Below are 18335 nucleotides of genomic sequence, written 5' to 3'. Positions count from 1 at the left end.
CAGAGTAACTTTTGATGAGTAATTCTGAACTGTATCCTTGATATTTTGAGTATTATTTGACTCTCGTTCCTACTAAATCTTTAAAATTGTAGCCTGTAGTCAATCTGTTTGGATTTAGAATGCCCTTTTGTAGCCCGTGATCCAAATGTCAACCTACTTTACAAAGTTTTTTTAATGCTACTGCAGTGCTATTGTGTCTGCCCCACTTGTCTATTACTCAAATGGCAGGACTCTGCTCCACATTCTCTGTGGCACTGGGTGGGAGGGAGAGTACTGCAGGTAGGGTTGAAGTCAAAGCTGTGCCCACAAACTTGGCTGGGGAATAGTACTATTTTACATGCAACTGCACGGTGGGCATAGATGATAAGAGTTCTCGTCACTCTCAGCTGCCTCATTACTGCAGGTTAGGGATGAAGATACAGCTCTCCCCATAGACTTGGGCTGAGAGGGTGCTGCTTCTACTATAGGGTGGGGAAGAAAGTCAGGATCCCAAACTCAAGCTCAGCAAAGGAGGGATACCAGTTTCTGCAAGGCAGGAATGGAAGGAAGCTAGGGTTCCACTCACAGGTTTGCAGTAGAGTGCACCACTGCTATTGCAAGATGGTGGTGGAAAACTAGGTTGTACCTACAGACTCTGCTGCTGCAGCATCCACTGACAAGGTGTAGCAGAAGGGTCTCTGTTTACTTAGAGAATGGAAGGTATGGCTGAAAGGTTTCTGTGCTGCTGGGCTGCCCTTTTCCCACTGCGTTAGGTAGAAAGAGCAGCCTTTTTGGGGGATTATTTTTAATCTCTGCCAGTTGGCATTTATGGTTCGTGGGCTTCTCTGGTGACCAGGCTGGGATACACTGGAGGTTAAAACAGACAAAATTAGCCACCAGGGAACTCACTGCTAGGTTGTGGAATCCTGAGGTGCTTAGTCTGCCTTCCAACTTTCAGAGTCTTCCGATAGTTGATGTATATGTTTTGTCCAGTGCCTTTTGTTATAATTATTGGGAGTAATAAAAGCATATTTATCCACCTTGTCCAGAACTGGAAGAACTCTTATAACAATGTTTTAGAAGCATGAAATTCAACAAGCTTCAAAATCTAATAATAGTGTTGATATACCTCATACTTTAAGTGTAATACACACAGGTCACAGATTGAGTCAGAAAGGGCTCTTGGTAAAAAGCTATCCCAGTATGTTCATTTCAAGCTGAAGACCGTGAGGTTGAGAGAGGCTAAATGACTTGTTCAGGTTACTCAGCCAGAAAGTGCTGGAACTGACTTTGAAATCTTAGATTACTGATTCCTAGCCTGTCCTCTTCCCACTGGGTCATACACACCACTTTTCCCCACGTATACCATACAGTACATCATGTACTCATGGTTATATTTTCCATTATTGAAGATGAATTTGCTATTTTCAACCTCTTATTCAAAAATGTATATTGTACTCATTATTCATTGTATAGACTTCAGTTTAAAAAAACACTGCTATATTTTACCCAAATGAGTCCCATTATAGATATCTATATATATAATTGATCTGGTAGGGTTTTTAAAATGCAGTGATAAAACTTGTTTTGTTATATTCTTTCCCTATGTATAAAAATCCAGTAGAAAGCAAAAAAGTAAAATTGTGATGCATACACATAAAACATCTGAATGGCACTAATGGTTTGGTATTGACTTTTTTCCTTTGAATGTTTGGAGTCATCCCCCAATTTTTTTTTTCTTTTTTTTTTTTAAAACAGGGTCTCACTCTGTCACCCAGGCTGGAGTCAATGGCACGATCTTGGCTCACCACAACCTCTGCCTCCCGGTTCAAGTAATACTCATGCCTCAGCCTCCCGAGTAGCTGGGACTACAGGCACGCGCCACAACGCCCAGCTAATTTTTTGTACTTTTAGTAGAGACAGGGTTTCACCATATCGGCCAGGCTGGTATTGAACTCCTGACCTCAGATAGTCTACCCGCCTTGGCCTCCCAAAGTTCTGGGATTATAGGCGTGAGTTACCACGTCCAGCATTCATCTCCCATTTTAAACATCAGCAGGTTCTTAAGTTTATTTGTGACTCAGTGAAGACTGGATAAAGTGATGAGTGAGCTCAGATTTAGGTATTTAAGAGGAGGGAAATGTTTTCTAAACTGATGTTCTCTCTTTTATTTAAATAAGATAAAACTATGTGAAAATATTAATATGTTATGCTCAATTTTAACAATATATCTCAAAGGCTAAATTTTTGGTGGACTGGATATGAAGTCTTTGCCAAAGATGGCAAAGTCATTAAAATCTGCTTTTTATACACTTACATTCACAGTGCAATTCACTAGCCCTGAGCTTGCTCTGAAAACTGCTGCTTCAGGGACTAACAGTATATCAAGATTTCAGCTTGCCATTAAGGCTTTATTTGGTTTTCATACTTATTTATTAAAGTCATATAACTCTTATATAGTTCCATTTCTCTCAGGGAAGCTCTATACTACAAATAATAATAGTAATAAAAGGTCCATAAATGATTTCATTTGTTGAATCTCTTGGTTTGGTAGGTTATTTTTATGTTACTATTAAACCACATTTCTCCCTTCCAATTTCTCAAGTTAATAAGCATAGAATAAACATATGAAAGGAGGAATAAAAAATTCAAGTCACATTTTAGTCTACACTTTCTTAAAAAATATTTCTATTACTTAGACTACCAACTTTAGGTTACTTTCAAATCTTCTGGGGCTTGATTTTGCTAAAACACAGGTTTTATATCCAGAGAGCACAGAAATCAATTTTTTGAAAGCAATAGCTGATATTTACATTCTATTGACAGGATTAAAGGATAATATAATTATGTTAAGATTTGAAATTATAATCATTCTCTCTGAATGTTCATATTTTAAATAATGGCAAAAATTTGTTTTGAAACATATCTTTTTTTCCCCCCCAGGAAAGTGGCATAGCTTGTATTTTAATATGCATCAGAATTATTTTCATAAGCAAAATTAAGAAGAATGCTTTGTTCTTTGGGATACTGATGAAAATATTGTTTCCAATTAAAAGGGGCTCTATGAAACTTTTAAGCAAGTCTTACCAATTTCTCACTGGCTTACAAGGACAAACATAACTCTTTAGGTACAATCAATCAAAACAGTAGTTAAAAAACATTACTTCCACTTACTTTCTTCAACCTAAAAGGGCTTGTATACCTGAAGTAATAAATACTCACACTTTACTATTAGGAAAACTCCTGCCATTTCCCTTTGGAGGCAGCAAAGATAATGATACACTAAAAATAGGAAGTCACTTTCATAAACAACCCACATTAAACTGATATGTCTGATTTGAAATAATTATCTTTCTTAATTTCTTAGAATATTCTGGTAAGGCTAAGATGAAAACAATTCAGGAATGCTGCTGGAATAATCTTTTTTTAAAGATGAATGTTTGACAGTCTCAATGATTACATAATAATAGATTAACCTATGAGCTTCCCTTTCATAAATTAAAAAAAACTATTCAAAGGAACTATTCTAAATGAACAATGACCATCCTTTGAACTTGATTTTTAAAGGCTACCTACTCGGGTCATAAATATTCTAGCCGGAGGAGCACCATTTCCAATCTGCAGTTAGCTATGCCCTTGCAACATCACTTTCTTCACTTCAGAGGAGGCTACAGGAAGGGTGACTTTGGTGGGTCAGACTGTGTAATGCCTGCGATGTCACCTTGTACTGCGTGGTTTTGAATAGCCCATGTAATGTAATGATTAGCATTCTCAGGATTGTCCCTGCTGCTCCCTCAGTTGTCATCGCTGTGGTGTGCTTAGCAGCAAGCCAGCGTTTTGAGTCCTGAAGGGACAGCTTGCCTGGTATTAGCTGGATTTAGTCTGACTCCTACAGCAACTTTGCCAGCCTGGTGGTTGAAGCATCACCCAATACCTTTACATGATGTTTAAAAAAGGGCTGTGGTGAGGGCTACAAAATTGCTGCTTTTGGCAAACCCTCCTTTAAACATTCCTGACAAGCTCTCTTTTGCCTTGGTGGATTTTGAAAAAAGAAGGCAGAACAAACCAAGCTGTCTCAGGAATCAAAGGCAGATATATACACTTCTTTTCTGACAGCCTGCCATTTTTCTTTGGAAAGAATAGTGTTTAGTGGTTAGTGCATTAGTTTACAATTGCTGCTGTAACAAATTATTAATACCACAAACTCCTAGCTTGAAACATCAAGCATATATTACAATTCTGGAGGTCAGAAGTTCAAAATCACTTTCACTGGGCTAAAATCAAGGTGTTAGCAGGTCTGCATTTCTTCTGGAGGCTTAGGGGAGAATCCATTTCTTTCCTTGCCTTTTCCAGTTTCCAGAGACCACCTGCATTCCTTGGCTTGTGACTCCTTCCTGTCTTCCAAGCCGGCAGCATAGCATCTTCTCTTCCCTTTGACCTCTGCTTCTGTCCTTATATCATCTTTATCAACCTCTCACCTCCCTTTTATAAGGATCTTTATGATTGTGATTATACTAGGCCTCCCTTGACAATCCAGGGTACTCTCCCTGCTGTGGTTTGAGAGTGTCCCCTCAAAAATTCAGGTGTTGCCAATGTGACAGTACTAAGAGATGGGACCTTTAAGAGATGATTAGGTTATGAGGGCGCCTCCCCTGTGAATGGCATTACATGCTCTTATAAAGGGGCTTGACAGAGGGAGTTGGCCCCTTTTATACTCTTTTGCCACCTCCTGAGGACACTGCATTCTAGGCACCTCCCCTCTGGACGACACAGTTTTCTAGGTACCATCTTGGAAGCAGAGCTTGGACCCTCACCAGACACTGAACCTGCTGGCAGCTTGATCTTGGACTTCCTGGCCTCCACAACTATGAGAAATAAATTTCTATTATTTATAAATTACCCAGTCTGTGGTATTTTGTCATAGCAACCCAAAACTCCCCATCTCAATATCCTTAATTTAAACGACATCTGCAACATTCTTCGTGCCATGAAAGGAACAAGGAATGTTGTTGTGGGAATTAGAAGTGGACATCTCTGGGGGCCTATTTTTCAGCTGATCACAGCTAGTGTACACTCTCTCTTTAAATTCTCAATTCTTTGCGTTTGGATTTAGATAGTCAAAGGCCAGATGAGCCTCAAAGCCACTTTAGACCTAAGAATCCCACTGTCAATCCAAATATAATTAGTTGTCATAGAAAACAGAACGAATTCAAATCCCAGCCCTCCATGTTTTCAAAATGATTTGATTCGTGCTTGTATTACACATTAATATGGTTCAAATCACACTGAATATAATGCTTTTAAGGACAAGATATAACATAAAATGAAAAATCTCAAGGCTTTTCTTTCAATTCCTGACCTTTACTCACAATAAGAGGTAGAGGCTATTAATGTGGGTGGCTGTGGAGATGGGGACGAATTCTTTCTCCTTTCCCCCATATTACTGTCATGATAAATGTTCCAAAACATTTCTTTCCAACATGATTGGGGTTGTAGCATATTCCCAAAGATTATTCATAGGTGCTGTACCTGTTCTCTATTAATAGCTAAGAATTCTTATGTAGATGGCCTTCACTTTTTCAAAATGGAAATGATATACACCCTTACTCATGAACGAAAAGCTTTTGTGACAGCCATAAAACATTTAAAAAACTGTTGCAGAGTATCAGCTGGTCAAGACAGTCTCATAAAGGCAAACTAGGCTCATTAAGATCATTGTTCTCCAGTAGGTAATTTGTGCTTTGGAAAGAGTATTCCATCTGCCTTTGTGAAACTGCAATGCAGACTGCCTCAATACCTCCACTTTACCAACACTTTCCATTCTACTGTTTCCCTCCAGTGCAAAGGCACAACCATAGCCTTCTTCATGATGGTTCCTCATCCCAACTCTGGATAACCACCAGCCACAACAAGGCTTTCCTCATTCACTCTGAGCTTCGACTCTGAGCTGAGGCGCTTCCTGACGAACACCTCTGCACGGCTCCAAGTCCACACATGTAGGATTCTTATCCCACTCCCTGTGGCAGGAAGGTCCTTGAATGGTGATATATGCCTGGAACCTTATAACATTTTAGTGATACTAAGGGAATAATAACTGAAAGAAGAGTGACTTGGAACATTTCCATGCAACACATACACCTTGCTATTCAAAGGAAATGCAATTTAGAAATAAGAATCAGACCCCAGAAATTTCTGCACATAATGGACAACAAAAATACACCATTTAAAAATCATGCCACAAAAGAAATGATGTTTATAGTGATAAATCTGACAGTTACTATAGTTACCATTTTGAAATGCTTTACTTAGTATATTTTTTAGTGTCAAGTTTCATGCTAAAAGACACATAAGAAGATATTTTTTAGTTTTACAAATTAAATAGCAGAAGGAAACTTTTATGACCAAATACTAGACATTTAAAATTTACATGATTATTTTTAAGCCTATATCAGAATTTAGAGTAGTTTGGATAAATGGCCAGTATTCAGTATAGTTGTTCTATACAAATGGATTTCACGTATATAAACAAGTACTTTATTTCACAAAGTATCTCAATACATCCTTGTGTTGGTTATTTCTGTATGTGTAAATCTCACGGTTTCTAAATTTATATCTAAATATTCATGGTCATATTTTACAAAAAGTATTGGATGTATTTGATTTCAAAATGTCACACAGAAAATATTAGTGACTAAGTGGTTTTTCAGAATTTGGTAACCATCTTTGAAGATGAATTCACAGATTTTTAAAGCTTCAATCTGATTTCACAAAAATTTAGTAAGGACAATCCAGCTTAACAAGTTATCTTTAAAATTCAGTTTCCAAGGCAACAATCATAGGTCCCTGTACATTGCTTTAAAAAAATCATTTTTATAAATTTAGTTACTGCAACATCAAAAGCAAGTATTAAATATAACTGCTTTACTTTTATCTCCTTTTATCAGACTTTTTGAACAAGCTGACTTTTCTCTTTTCAGTGGACTAATGCCAGATCCCTAGTGTGCTGTCCATCAAGAGCCAGAAGGTTAAGAGCAGATAAAATACCAAATTTCCAAAGTGGCTGCCTGAAAATCTGGCCTACTGCATGTGCATAATACCAAACCAGGATCCAGCCTACTGGATATGTATAACAACAAGTCTCCTTCTACCTTACCTCTTATAACTTCACAGCTGACTCAATCCAGAGACAGGACAAGAGCTCTTACCTGCACATTTCACTCCCTGAGCAATGAGACCCCACATAAAGTTGGCACAGTATTCACACCAGTGTGGCCCTCTGAATGTATGGACCTGAAAAAAAAGGGGCAAATTCAGGACAGGGGAAACACATGGATGGGAAGACTGTTTCATATCTAAAGCACTAATACACAAGCCACATATTCTATATATACATGAGAGAGAGAGAGAGAGACATGGGGTCTCACCGTTGCCCAGGCTGGGCTGCAGTGGTGTATCAGCTCACTGTGGCTTCCCTCAAGTGATCCTCCCACGTCAGCCTCCCGAGTAGCTGGGACTACAGGCACACACGACCACACCCAGATATTTTTTGTAAAGACGGGGTTTCACCATGTTGCCCAGGCTAGTCTTGAACTTCTGAGCTCAAGCATCTGCCTGCCTTGGCCTCCCAAAGTGCTGGGATTACAGGCGTGAGTCACCACACCCAGCCCACAGTTAGTAATGAAGGGGCAACATGGCTACATTTATAAGAATCTTGGTTGAGTGAAACTGACAAGCAGTTAACATTTTTCTCAGAGCTTGATTTCTTCTTTGTTTTAGGAATGATAAATCAGACCAATATTCTGTAACTTACTTTTGAAAACTATATAGTGGAGTTTTCCAATGTCCCCTCAATTGCAAGCACCCTAATCTACACAAATACTGGCATTTCTATGTACTATGCTATTTCTACAGTACTACGACATGAAAAGGCATCAGCAGCCATATAGAGTATGTCTTGGGTCCTCTCAGAAACTTTTCAGATAATTTACCTTCTGTGACCATGAGTAGGATCACAGATATTAAAGGAGATAATTATTGATGGGTCACATCAGAATCATAAAGGCCCAATTTCTGTTTAAAACTTTTGATATTTATTATGTTAGCAAAGAGAATAAATGTATTTTAGAAACTGCAGAGCTACAGTTTATCAGAAACATTGTTTGAGTAATTATTCGCTAACCATTCTAGCTCACAAAGGTTCTTTCTACTGTATTTGATTTCTTTTCCTCGAAAAAGAAAGGTATCCCCAAAGAAGAAAGGATTCAAATGTTAAGATAACTATCTCTTTTAAATACAGGAAAGAGAACGCATTCTAGGTTAACTCCAATGAAAAAATATTGGTAGAATATTTTGCAGAAGCAATGAATCCAAACTCTAAACATTAAAAAATGAATAAAATTTTTAATATTATCAGTAAATTACAATTTGATTCCAACATAAATATCTGCCAAACCACTACTGTACATAATAAAATCCACAGCTAAGATTGTCATTTTTACAACTGCTGTATTAATGTATTGACTAAGTCTTAGAAACCAAGTGAATGATTTTTAAGATATGAAACTTATTTCTTCAAGTGAAAACACCATAAATGTAAGACATAACATTATGTATTCCATTTAGAAAAACCATACCAATTAAATTATGACAAGCCATTGGTTGTAAGATAAATCCCAAATTCAGAGACATTAAAATGGAAAATAAAATGTGCATATAAGAATCAATGAAACATAGTATATCAGAATTCAAACTACTACATTGGCCCAAATATCCATATAAAGCTGCAACGGATAGCCACGGGTTCACTCAAAGCAGGTATGTGCTTGTGACTCTTTGTTGTTGCCAACTGAGTCTGAGTACAAAATTTTATGTTGATTTTGAAAAGAAGGTCATGATCCCTTCTATGTGTTTTATGGAGGAGGGTCAGGAATGCAGGCAGAGTTGCCTCTGGATTGTTCACGATGTTCAGAGCCTGTAAACTCAAAGTATTTCCTGGAGTTGCTGAAGTAGAGCCCAAGATCAACATCCAGATACTCTGTAATGTCCCTATGTTCTTCAGAGTGAATAAAACTGGATAAAGCATGCAATCGTGCTTTATTCTTATGGGAATGAGTGAAGTAGACAGTGCTGATTCAGAAAGAGAGTTATATAATCATGAAACAGCAACATAATTGTGAAGCTACTTTTAGAGAAAGTCTTTGGGATGCAAACTCACTTATAGGTTGCCAAACCTCAGGATAATCAGTATCATTTACTTGGTAAGGTGACTAAAGATGCAATGAAAGTATGAAGGAAGTCCCAGGAATTATTTTGTGCCTATCAGTTATCTTATGAGAAAGTGTCTGAAAGTTACACAGGGAGAGCAAAAAGAGTAGATGGTGTTTTGTTTGTTATTAAACAAACAGGCATTTGGGAAACAGCACTGGCTACTGAGCTGTTGTAACAGAACCAGTACTTTCCTCACCTTCCTGAAAGTAGCAGTGAATGTGGCATTTCAAAAAGCCTGGGATATTTCTTTATATTACATATGCTGAAGAGAGGATTTTAACTGTTTTAACTGTCCCAGCAGACCCCATGTTCTCCAATTAAAGGGTTACACATGTATCTCAGAAAGCAAACTTTAGGAGATTGTTACTTATTTACAGTTCGTTCTTGGGCAGCTTTTTAATGAAGGCATCCTGAGTCATTTGAGGCTGGGTTTTTTTGTTTTTTAAATCGTTTAGAAGGTAGCTTATGTAGCTCTCCATGAAAATGTTCTAGAAATAGGCCTTGCAGAACCAGCAGCTTACAAAACTGTATTTGTATAACAGGGTTTAACTGGATTCCCTTTTGAATTTTTATATCTAAAACTCACTAGAATTTTTATATCTAAAATCCATATATCTCAAGTTTCCTTTGTTCTGTAACCTTTAAGACTCTATGACACTGGATTATAGTTGTAAAAAGTTGATTACTGTAGCCTTTGAGTCGTTTTTTATTCCCCTAAAGGTCATCAAAACAAATACTGATTTTATTCATTAATTAGTCATTTTTATTCATTCATAAACATTTATTAAATGATGACCTATACAAAAATAAAAAGGGGTTTCTCCTACTAAACACGGTGTGAAAATACTCTAAATCAAAATATTTGCAAAGTGTGAGAGAAGCTGAGAAGAGATGCACCCCGTGAGCTAAGTCCTGAGTTGAAAATCAAAGACACAAGGCATAAGAGAAACAATGTGGTGTTTTGAGAACTGCAAGGAAGTTCAGTCTGGGTGGAGTGGAAACAACTGTCCTGGCAGGAGACAGGAGAGGCACACAGAGCCTTTTCAACGCCTACAGATTTGTATTCTGTCCAGTGAACAATACAGAGCCACTGAGGATTGTTAAGGAGAGTGACACGGTAAAGCGGACAAGGCTGAGGGAAGACAGACTAGGTAGGGTGGTGCTATGGCAGTCACCAGACAACAGACGATATGGATCTGAATTTGAGCACTGCTGACTGAGAACAAGGGACAGACTGGAGTTATTTAGGAGGCAGAATCAATAGGGCTTGGTAACCAATTGAATCAGAGGCGACAGAGAGGGAAAGAAACTGGTCTGTTAGGGTTTAAGGTCTGGTGACTGGGGCAGAACGACATTAACAGAGGTACAAAAGTAGAGAAACTGGTTTGGAAATGAGGTGGGAGGACTGTGGAAGGGAAAGGGAAGGCTGACTCATAAGAAAGAGAGGGTCACTGATGGAGCAAGGCTCTGGAGAAGTCAAATGTTGGAGACAGAATCCAGGGCAGAGCAATTAGGTTTGAATACAAGGAAAATCACTTTCCCCCTCCCTGAGTTGGAAGGGAAGAGGGTAAGAGGAGAGAAGCTGGCTGTGCAGGACTGGTGGTGGGGCCTGTGGTCAGAAAGCTACAGGAATTCATGCCTGGCAGTCTACAGTCTCTGAGAATCAGGAAGTAAGTTCAGTTGTGAAGCAAATGAGGAGTTTTGGCAAAGTGGGGAATAGGAACTGGAGCTAAAACTGGCCAGGAATTCAGAGAAGGGTTGCTGGACATGAAAGCAAGTTTCCTTTTTGGGTGATACATTATAAAATCATACTATACCAGCTAGTGTCAAACACATTAAAGAAAAAGTGATGAATATTTTCTTTTTAAGTGGGTGGTTATGCTTTGTCTAAATGTTTCACTTTATATGCAGTTTTACATGATCGGTGATGTTTACATCACATACTTTGCCAACTCAGAAAAAGATATCTTTAAAAAATCAATTGCACAAATTATACAACTTAGAATAGCTTTTCAGTTGTACCGTACCATCTAGCATGATGGTAATAGGTGCTGTTTCCTATAGATAATTCTACAGGCACTGACATCTGCAGACAATTTTGTTTACTAGACATTGTTGTATTTTAATTACCTCTTTTAAAAATGATGAAATCCAAATGTAATGAACATTCAAAATATAATTAAAAGGCCATAAGTTGCATCTTGAAGACTATTTGTGTGTCACAGGAAGCTAAGGAAGATCTAGGTGGGATATGTGGGAAAGAAGGCCTAGGGGACCCACAAGGGGTGCAGGGGCTTGGGCCTGAAGCTCTAGATCACAACAGAGAGCGACTTTTGCCTAGAATTGCCACATTCCCTAGAAATTTGCAATCCATTCCTTTGGGTATGGTGCCTGGTAAGACATAATTCAAAAGAACAATCAGCTTCAGCATATTACATTATTAGTGAAGTCAAAAATGGTCCCAAGAAAAGCAACCTTATAAGTGGGCCACAGATATTTTTTTCTAGGCCACCTCCAAAGCTTTTGGTCCATCTTGACAAATGAAAGTGACAGAGTATAAGGCATGAATTACACTTTAATGAATAAAGGGCAAAATGAACTAGTTTTAAGGCCCTCTTATGCAACTGGAAAGAAGACCATTTTATTACCATGACATTTGAGGTTGCTTTTAACCTGTGAACAACTCCTTTCACATTAACCTCTCTGTGAAAACAGAGATGAAAGACTGGATTAATGGATCCCCAGTACAGTCTTATCAGTGAAGGCATTGGTCAGAAGCAGGCTGCAAAGGACAGGGTGGGAGAGGGTGGGCTATTGAGGGGCCCATATGTGCTGTGTTCAGCTCAGCACAGAACATTGACACCAGAAGTTGTGTTTGTGTTCTAGCATTAATGTGGTTGTTTATGATTCTAAGCAAGTTCTGTGCAAGCTTTGCATTCATTCTGTAATTTTAGATATATTTCTTACTCAAAAACATAGTGGTGATTGGGAATGTATAGATCATAAAGGAAACTTTAAAAAAATGTAAGCTCTGTTAATAAGGCCTATATTGAATTGTGGTGAATGTATTTTTATGAGAATTGATAATAATTTATTTTTTCTGCACATATTTAAAATATTGTTTTCTATACCAATTAACATAAACCTTTTTTTTTTTTTTTTTTTTTTTGAGGCAGAGTCTCGCTCTGTCGCCGGGACTGGAGTGCAGTGGCCAGATCTCAGCTCACTGCAAGCTCCGCCTCCCGGGTTTACGCCATTCTCCTGCCTCAGCCTCCAGAGTAGCTGGGACTACAGGCGCCCGCCACCTCGCCCGGCTAGTTTTTGTATTTTTAGTAGAGACGGGGTTTCACTGTGTTAGCCAGGATGGTCTCGATCTCCTGACCTCGTGATCCGCCCGTCTCGGCCTCCCAAAGTGCTGGGATTACAGGCTTGAGCCACCGCGCCCGGCACATAAACCATTTTTATAACATTCGTGTGAGAGCAGAACTAAATTACTATATTGCCCTGGTGACTGTCCTACTAATGGTCAGTATTGTTGTAGTATGACCATATTTTACCAGCTTTTTCCTGTAGTTACTGCTCACAGTTAAAGGGGCATCATTTATTTGTGGTAGGTCAATGTATGTCTAGTAGGATTTTATGGTATTTCTCTCTATTTGAACAATTTTCTTATTTTTTTTTTTTTCTTTTTGAGACGGAGTCTCACTCTGTCGCCCAGGCTGGAGTGCAGTGGCCGGATCTCAGCTCACTGCAAGCTCCGCCTCCCAGGTTTACGCCATTCTCCTGCCTCAGCCTCCCGAGTAGCTGGGACTACAGGCGCCCGCCAACATGCCCGGCTAGTTTTTTGTATTTTTTAGTAGAGACGAGGTTTCACTGTGTTGGCCAGGATGGTCTCGATCTCCTGACCTCGTGATCCGCCCGTCTCGGCCTCCCAAAGTGCTGGGATTACAGGCTTGAGGCACCGCGCCCAGCCACAATTTTCTTACTCTTAAAATTAGGTCGCCAATTTTCTGTCATTTGTCATTCTCTTTGAAACGATGCTTCTGTGTTGACTACTTGTGTGGTTAAGTATGTGGCTCAGAAAGACCCTGCAAATTCTCCCCCGTGTGACCACCTCTGTAGCAGCTGGTTGTACAGGCCATTAGCACCTGGGCCCCTTCCCCAGCTACCTAGTGCCTCTGACTCCTGCCTGCTGCTGGCCAGTGGGCATACCCCTCTATTCCAGGCACTTAGCCTTGGCCAGTGCTTAAAGCTATGTTTCAGCAAGTGCCTGATGCATTTCTCCTGCCTTTCCTGCCGTGGTCATCAATTACATATCCGTTCGATCAGGACAAGAAGACTAGGAATGGCCAGCATAACGTCAGTGCTTAACTGACATTATCATGGTGATTAACTGAACCAAAACCTTGCTCTTTGTTATAAATTATTACTCCAGAGTTATAGGGTGGTTAGTAGTTTTGACTAGATATAACTAAACAACAAGGCAAGAAGGTATTACCTTGATACTAAAGATACTCCTATAGTAAGTATTCTTCCCAATTTAAGTACTCCTGTATGTATTTCTTGCTAATGATCGTAGCCAGTATTACGTATTCTCTTTTCATGGCATAATAGTATAAATCAAAGTACTTTAAACTGAAGTGGTAAAATTAGGGTTTGATTTCTAAATTCCATATCATATGGACCAAAAAGTTTAAGACCATCTTGGTGAGACAAACATTGGTCACTTAAAAGAGTGCATTCTAGTTACCCTAAACATAAAAATGAGGGAAGAAAAAACTTGCTGCCCAGCTGCCTGCCTACCTACATTCCTTTTGTTTTGATCTTGTTCATCTGTTCTCTCCCCTCATTGCCCAATAGTGTGCTGGAGAACTGACTCATCACAGTCCCAAATGAGAAGCTGCAGCTGAAATGTCATTGCCACCTTCCCAAGCAAAATTTTATTTCCCATAATGATCATATCACCTCCAACGTGGCTTACATTTGCAGCAAGCTTTTCCTGGCATGCTTCTTGGCTATTTGCATCCATACTTATTTCTGAAGAGACTTGTTTTGACTTGAAAGGAATAATGAAGATTAATGGTGAATTCTTCTTTATCTTCCTGTATCATGGATTTCTTTTTCAGTTTCTGTTACTGGCATTCAAACTGGAGATATGAATGCTATAAACATGATGAGAAGCAGGGTGTTTGTTCCCTTGTGTAAGCCAGGATTTTAGTCTGAATAATGGCAGGCCCAACTGAGAATGACTTCAGTTTTTACCTGAGTCATTGCCCAAGAGACACATGACACTTGGCCCCTTACACAGAACCATCAATCTGAAACCCAGGAAAATATCAAAGTTCTCAAAGCAATCCTTTGATTATTATACGCTACAAGGTACAGATTGTATAATAATAAAAAATATAACCATTAATTCAAAGACACTTTCCATTTCAAAATATGAGTAGAGTATTATAAAATATACAATTTTAATGTTTAGGCTTCTTTTAAGTTTCAGAAGCAACTTTCTTTTTAATTTCTTTTCCCCTGATAGCTTTCCAAAGTGAATCACACTAAAGGTTCAAAAATGTTAAATGTCGTAACCTAAGACACTTCTACTTAGAAAGTTAGCTTCATTACTTAGATGAATGAATTTGTATTCAAATATCAGTAGTAAAAATCCACTCTTTGAAATACCAGTCCCCTAAGGTTATACTGTGTAGGTACAATAGGAAAATAAGTAAATGGTTGTGCAGTAAAAACCACTTACATTCCACAGCTGAGTGACAGAAAATCTCTACACCCACATTATAGATAGGTAACTGAACACTGACATACACAAAACCCTCAGACCAGTCTATAAAATGTGATCTACAATTCTTTGAAGTCTGCATTAATAGATTATTTCCATACAACCAGGTTTCAATTTCTTTTTGAATTGGTTATAAAAGTAGTCATCTAAAGAAGTACTGTTAACATATATTACAATATGAATGCAAGTATTCCTATAATACACTAAGAAAAGGATCTGACCAAAATGCACAGGAAGTTATTAAAGTACGTAGTTAAAACCTTTTTTAAAATCCCAGTACATTCTTGGATTTTAAAAATTGTTTTTCTTCTATTTCACTGATTGCTGCTCTTACCTTTAATACTGCCTTTCCTCAACTACTTGGTCTAATTGGTTCTTCTTTTTCCAGTTTCTTAAGGTGGAAGCTTAGCTCTTTGACTTAAGACCTTTTCCCCCCTTTCTAAATATAAGCATTTAATGATAAAAAATTTCCTGATAGGTACTACTTTAGTCACATTCTATGAATTTTGATATGTTGTATTTTTCTTTTCTTTTTTTTTTATATTTTTTTCGAGACGGAGTCTCGCTCTCTTGCCTGGGCTGGAGTGCGGTGGCCGGATCTCAGCTCACTGCAAGCTCCGCCTCCCGGGTTCACGCCATTCTCCTGCCTCAGCCTCCCGAGTAGCTGGGGCTACAGGCGCCCGCCACCTCGCCTGGCTAGTTTTTTGTATTTTTTAGTAGAGACGGGGTTTCACCGTGTTAGCCAGGATGGTCTCGATCTCCTGACCTCGTGATCCACCCGTCTCGGCCTCCCAAAGTGCTGGGATTACAGGCTTGTGCCACCGCACCCGGCCTGTATTTTTCTTTTCAATCAGTTCAAAATATTTTCTAATGTATCTTGTGATTTCTTCAACCCATGTAATTAGCAGTATGTTATTTAATTTTTAAGTATGTGGGAAAATTTTCAGATATCTGTTACTGATTTCAAATTTCATTCTGTTGTGGTCGTAGGATATGCTTTGTATGATTTTAACCCTTCTACCTTTATTGATACAGTCATGTGTCACTTAATGATAGGGACACTCTCTGAGAAATGCTTCATTAGGTGAACACTATAGAGTGTACTTACACAAAATCTACATGGTAAAACCTACGATGTATTAGGCTCAATGGTCTCGCCCATTGCTCCTAGGCTACAAACCTGTACAGCATGTTACTGTACTGAATATGCAACAGTAACACAATGGTATTTGTGTATCTAAATGTATCTAAACATAGAAAAGACAGGGTAAAAATATGGTATTATAATCTTATGGGACCACTGTCATAACTGTGGTCAGTTGTTGACTGAAACAGTTATATGACACATGGCTATATTTGTCTTATGGTCCAGAATATTGTGTACCTTGGTGAATCTTCCAGTTCACCTGAAAAGTTTGTGTATCCTGCTGTTGTTGAGTGGAGTACTCTATAAATATCAATTAGGTCAAATTGGTTGATACTCTTGTTCAAGTCTTCTATATTCTAATTTTCTGAATATTCTATCACTGAGAGAGAAGGGTTGAAACTTCCAACTATAACCGTGAATTTGTCTATTTCACCCTCAGCTCAGTTGTTGCTTTATGTATTTTGCACCTTTTATTAGGTACATATAAATTTTAAACTGTTATATCTTCTTGATGAATTTTACCTTCTTCATTCCCAACAATATTCCTTGTTCTAAAAATTATGTTTAAAAAAATACAGTCACTCCAATTTTCTTTGAATTATTGTCTACATATACATATTATTTGCTAGATATAGAATTCCAGGTTAATAGGTTTCTTTTCCCTCAGTTCTTTGAAGATGTTGCTCCATTGTCTTGCATAGTTTTTGATGAGAATTTTGCTTTTTCTTTCACTTCTCTGTGTCCTTTATATTTAATGTGGGTTTCCTGTACACAGCATATCATTGGATCTTGCTTTTTTATCCAGCCTGACAATCTCTGCCTTTTTTTTTTTTTTTTTTGAGACGGAGTCTCGCTCTGTCGCCCAGGCTGGAGTGCAGTGGCCGGACCTCAGCTCACTGCAAGCTCCGCCTCCCGGGTTCACGCCATTCTCCTGCCTCAGCCTCCCGAGTAGCTGGGACTACAGGCGCCCGCCAGGTCGCCCGGCTAGTTGTTTGTATTTTTAGTAGAGACGGGGTTTCACCATGTTAGCCAGGATGGTCTTGATCTCCTGACCTCGTGATCCGCCCGTCTCGGCCTCCCAAAGTGCTGGGATTACAGGCTTGAGCCACCGCGCCCGGCCAATCTCTGCCTTTTAATGGTGTGTTTGAGTCATTTTCATTTAATGTAACTATCAACATGTTTTCTATGCGTTCCATTTGTCCTTTATTCCTTTTTTTTCTGTTACATACTCTGAATGAACTGCATATTTCTTATGATTCCATTTGTCTCCACTGTTAGTTAACTATATCAATTTTAGTTTTGTTCTAAGGTCTAGAACATACACATCTTTTTTTTTTTTTTTTTTTTTTTTTTTTTTCCTTTTTGATAGGGTCTCACTCTGTCACCCAGGTTGAAGTGCAGTGGTACAATCATAGCTCACTGCAGCCTCACACTCCTGGGCTCAAGTGACCCTCCCACCTCAGCCTCTTATGCAGCAGGAATCACAGGCATGTGCCACCACACCCAGCTAATTTTGTCTCTCTCTTTTCTAGATAGAGATGGAGTCTTGCCATGTTGCTCAGGGTAGTCTCGAACTCCAGGGCTCAAACAGTCCTCCTGCCTCAGCCTTCCAGAGTGCTGGAATTACAGGCATTGGCCACCATGCCCAGTCTACAATATACATTTTTAACTTACAGTCTACTTCCAAATAATATCATGTCACTTCATGTAATGCACAAGAATCCTATACATGAAGTATACTTCCACTTCCCCCATCCTCTACTCTACATTATTGTTGTCATGCATTTTGCTTGTATAAACTACATAATACACGACCATTTTTGCCTTAAAGAGTCAACTATCTTTTAAAGATACTAAGTCAGGAAAAATATCTTTTAAAGTTACCCATGCTTACTATTATTTCTAGTGTTCTTTATTCCTTTGTATAGTTCTAAATTTCCACCTGATATCATTTTCCTTCTGACTGAAAAACGTACTGTAATATTCTTGTAGTACCAGTCTCCTGGTGATGAATTCACTCAGCTTTTGTTTGTTTAAAAAATAAAAATTTATTTTATCTTCATCTCTGAAAGATGTATTTGCTAGATATAGAATTCAAGGTTAAGAGGTTTCTTTTCCTTCAGTTCTTTGAAGATGAAGCTCCATTGT

At 38.6% G+C, this 18335-nt stretch overlaps 1 protein-coding gene across 3 annotated transcripts in view; it reads right to left on the bottom strand.

Moving 5' to 3' along the window:
- CHN1 (chimerin 1) overlaps positions 1-18335 on the bottom strand; it is a 214213-nt gene that overhangs the window by 16531 nt on the left and 179347 nt on the right. For all 3 annotated transcript variants that reach the window (XM_030916099.1, XM_030916100.1, XM_030916101.1), the window contains one exon: positions 7185-7269. In XM_030916099.1, the coding sequence (XP_030771959.1) occupies positions 7185-7269 (85 nt within the window). The remainder of the gene's footprint in view (positions 1-7184; positions 7270-18335) is intronic.

This window comes from Rhinopithecus roxellana, chromosome 14, assembly GCF_007565055.1.
Source record: "Rhinopithecus roxellana isolate Shanxi Qingling chromosome 14, ASM756505v1, whole genome shotgun sequence".
NCBI lineage: Eukaryota > Metazoa > Chordata > Mammalia > Primates > Cercopithecidae > Rhinopithecus > Rhinopithecus roxellana.
Note: the sequence above shows the minus strand (reverse complement) of the source record. Positions and strands in the feature narration are given on the sequence as shown.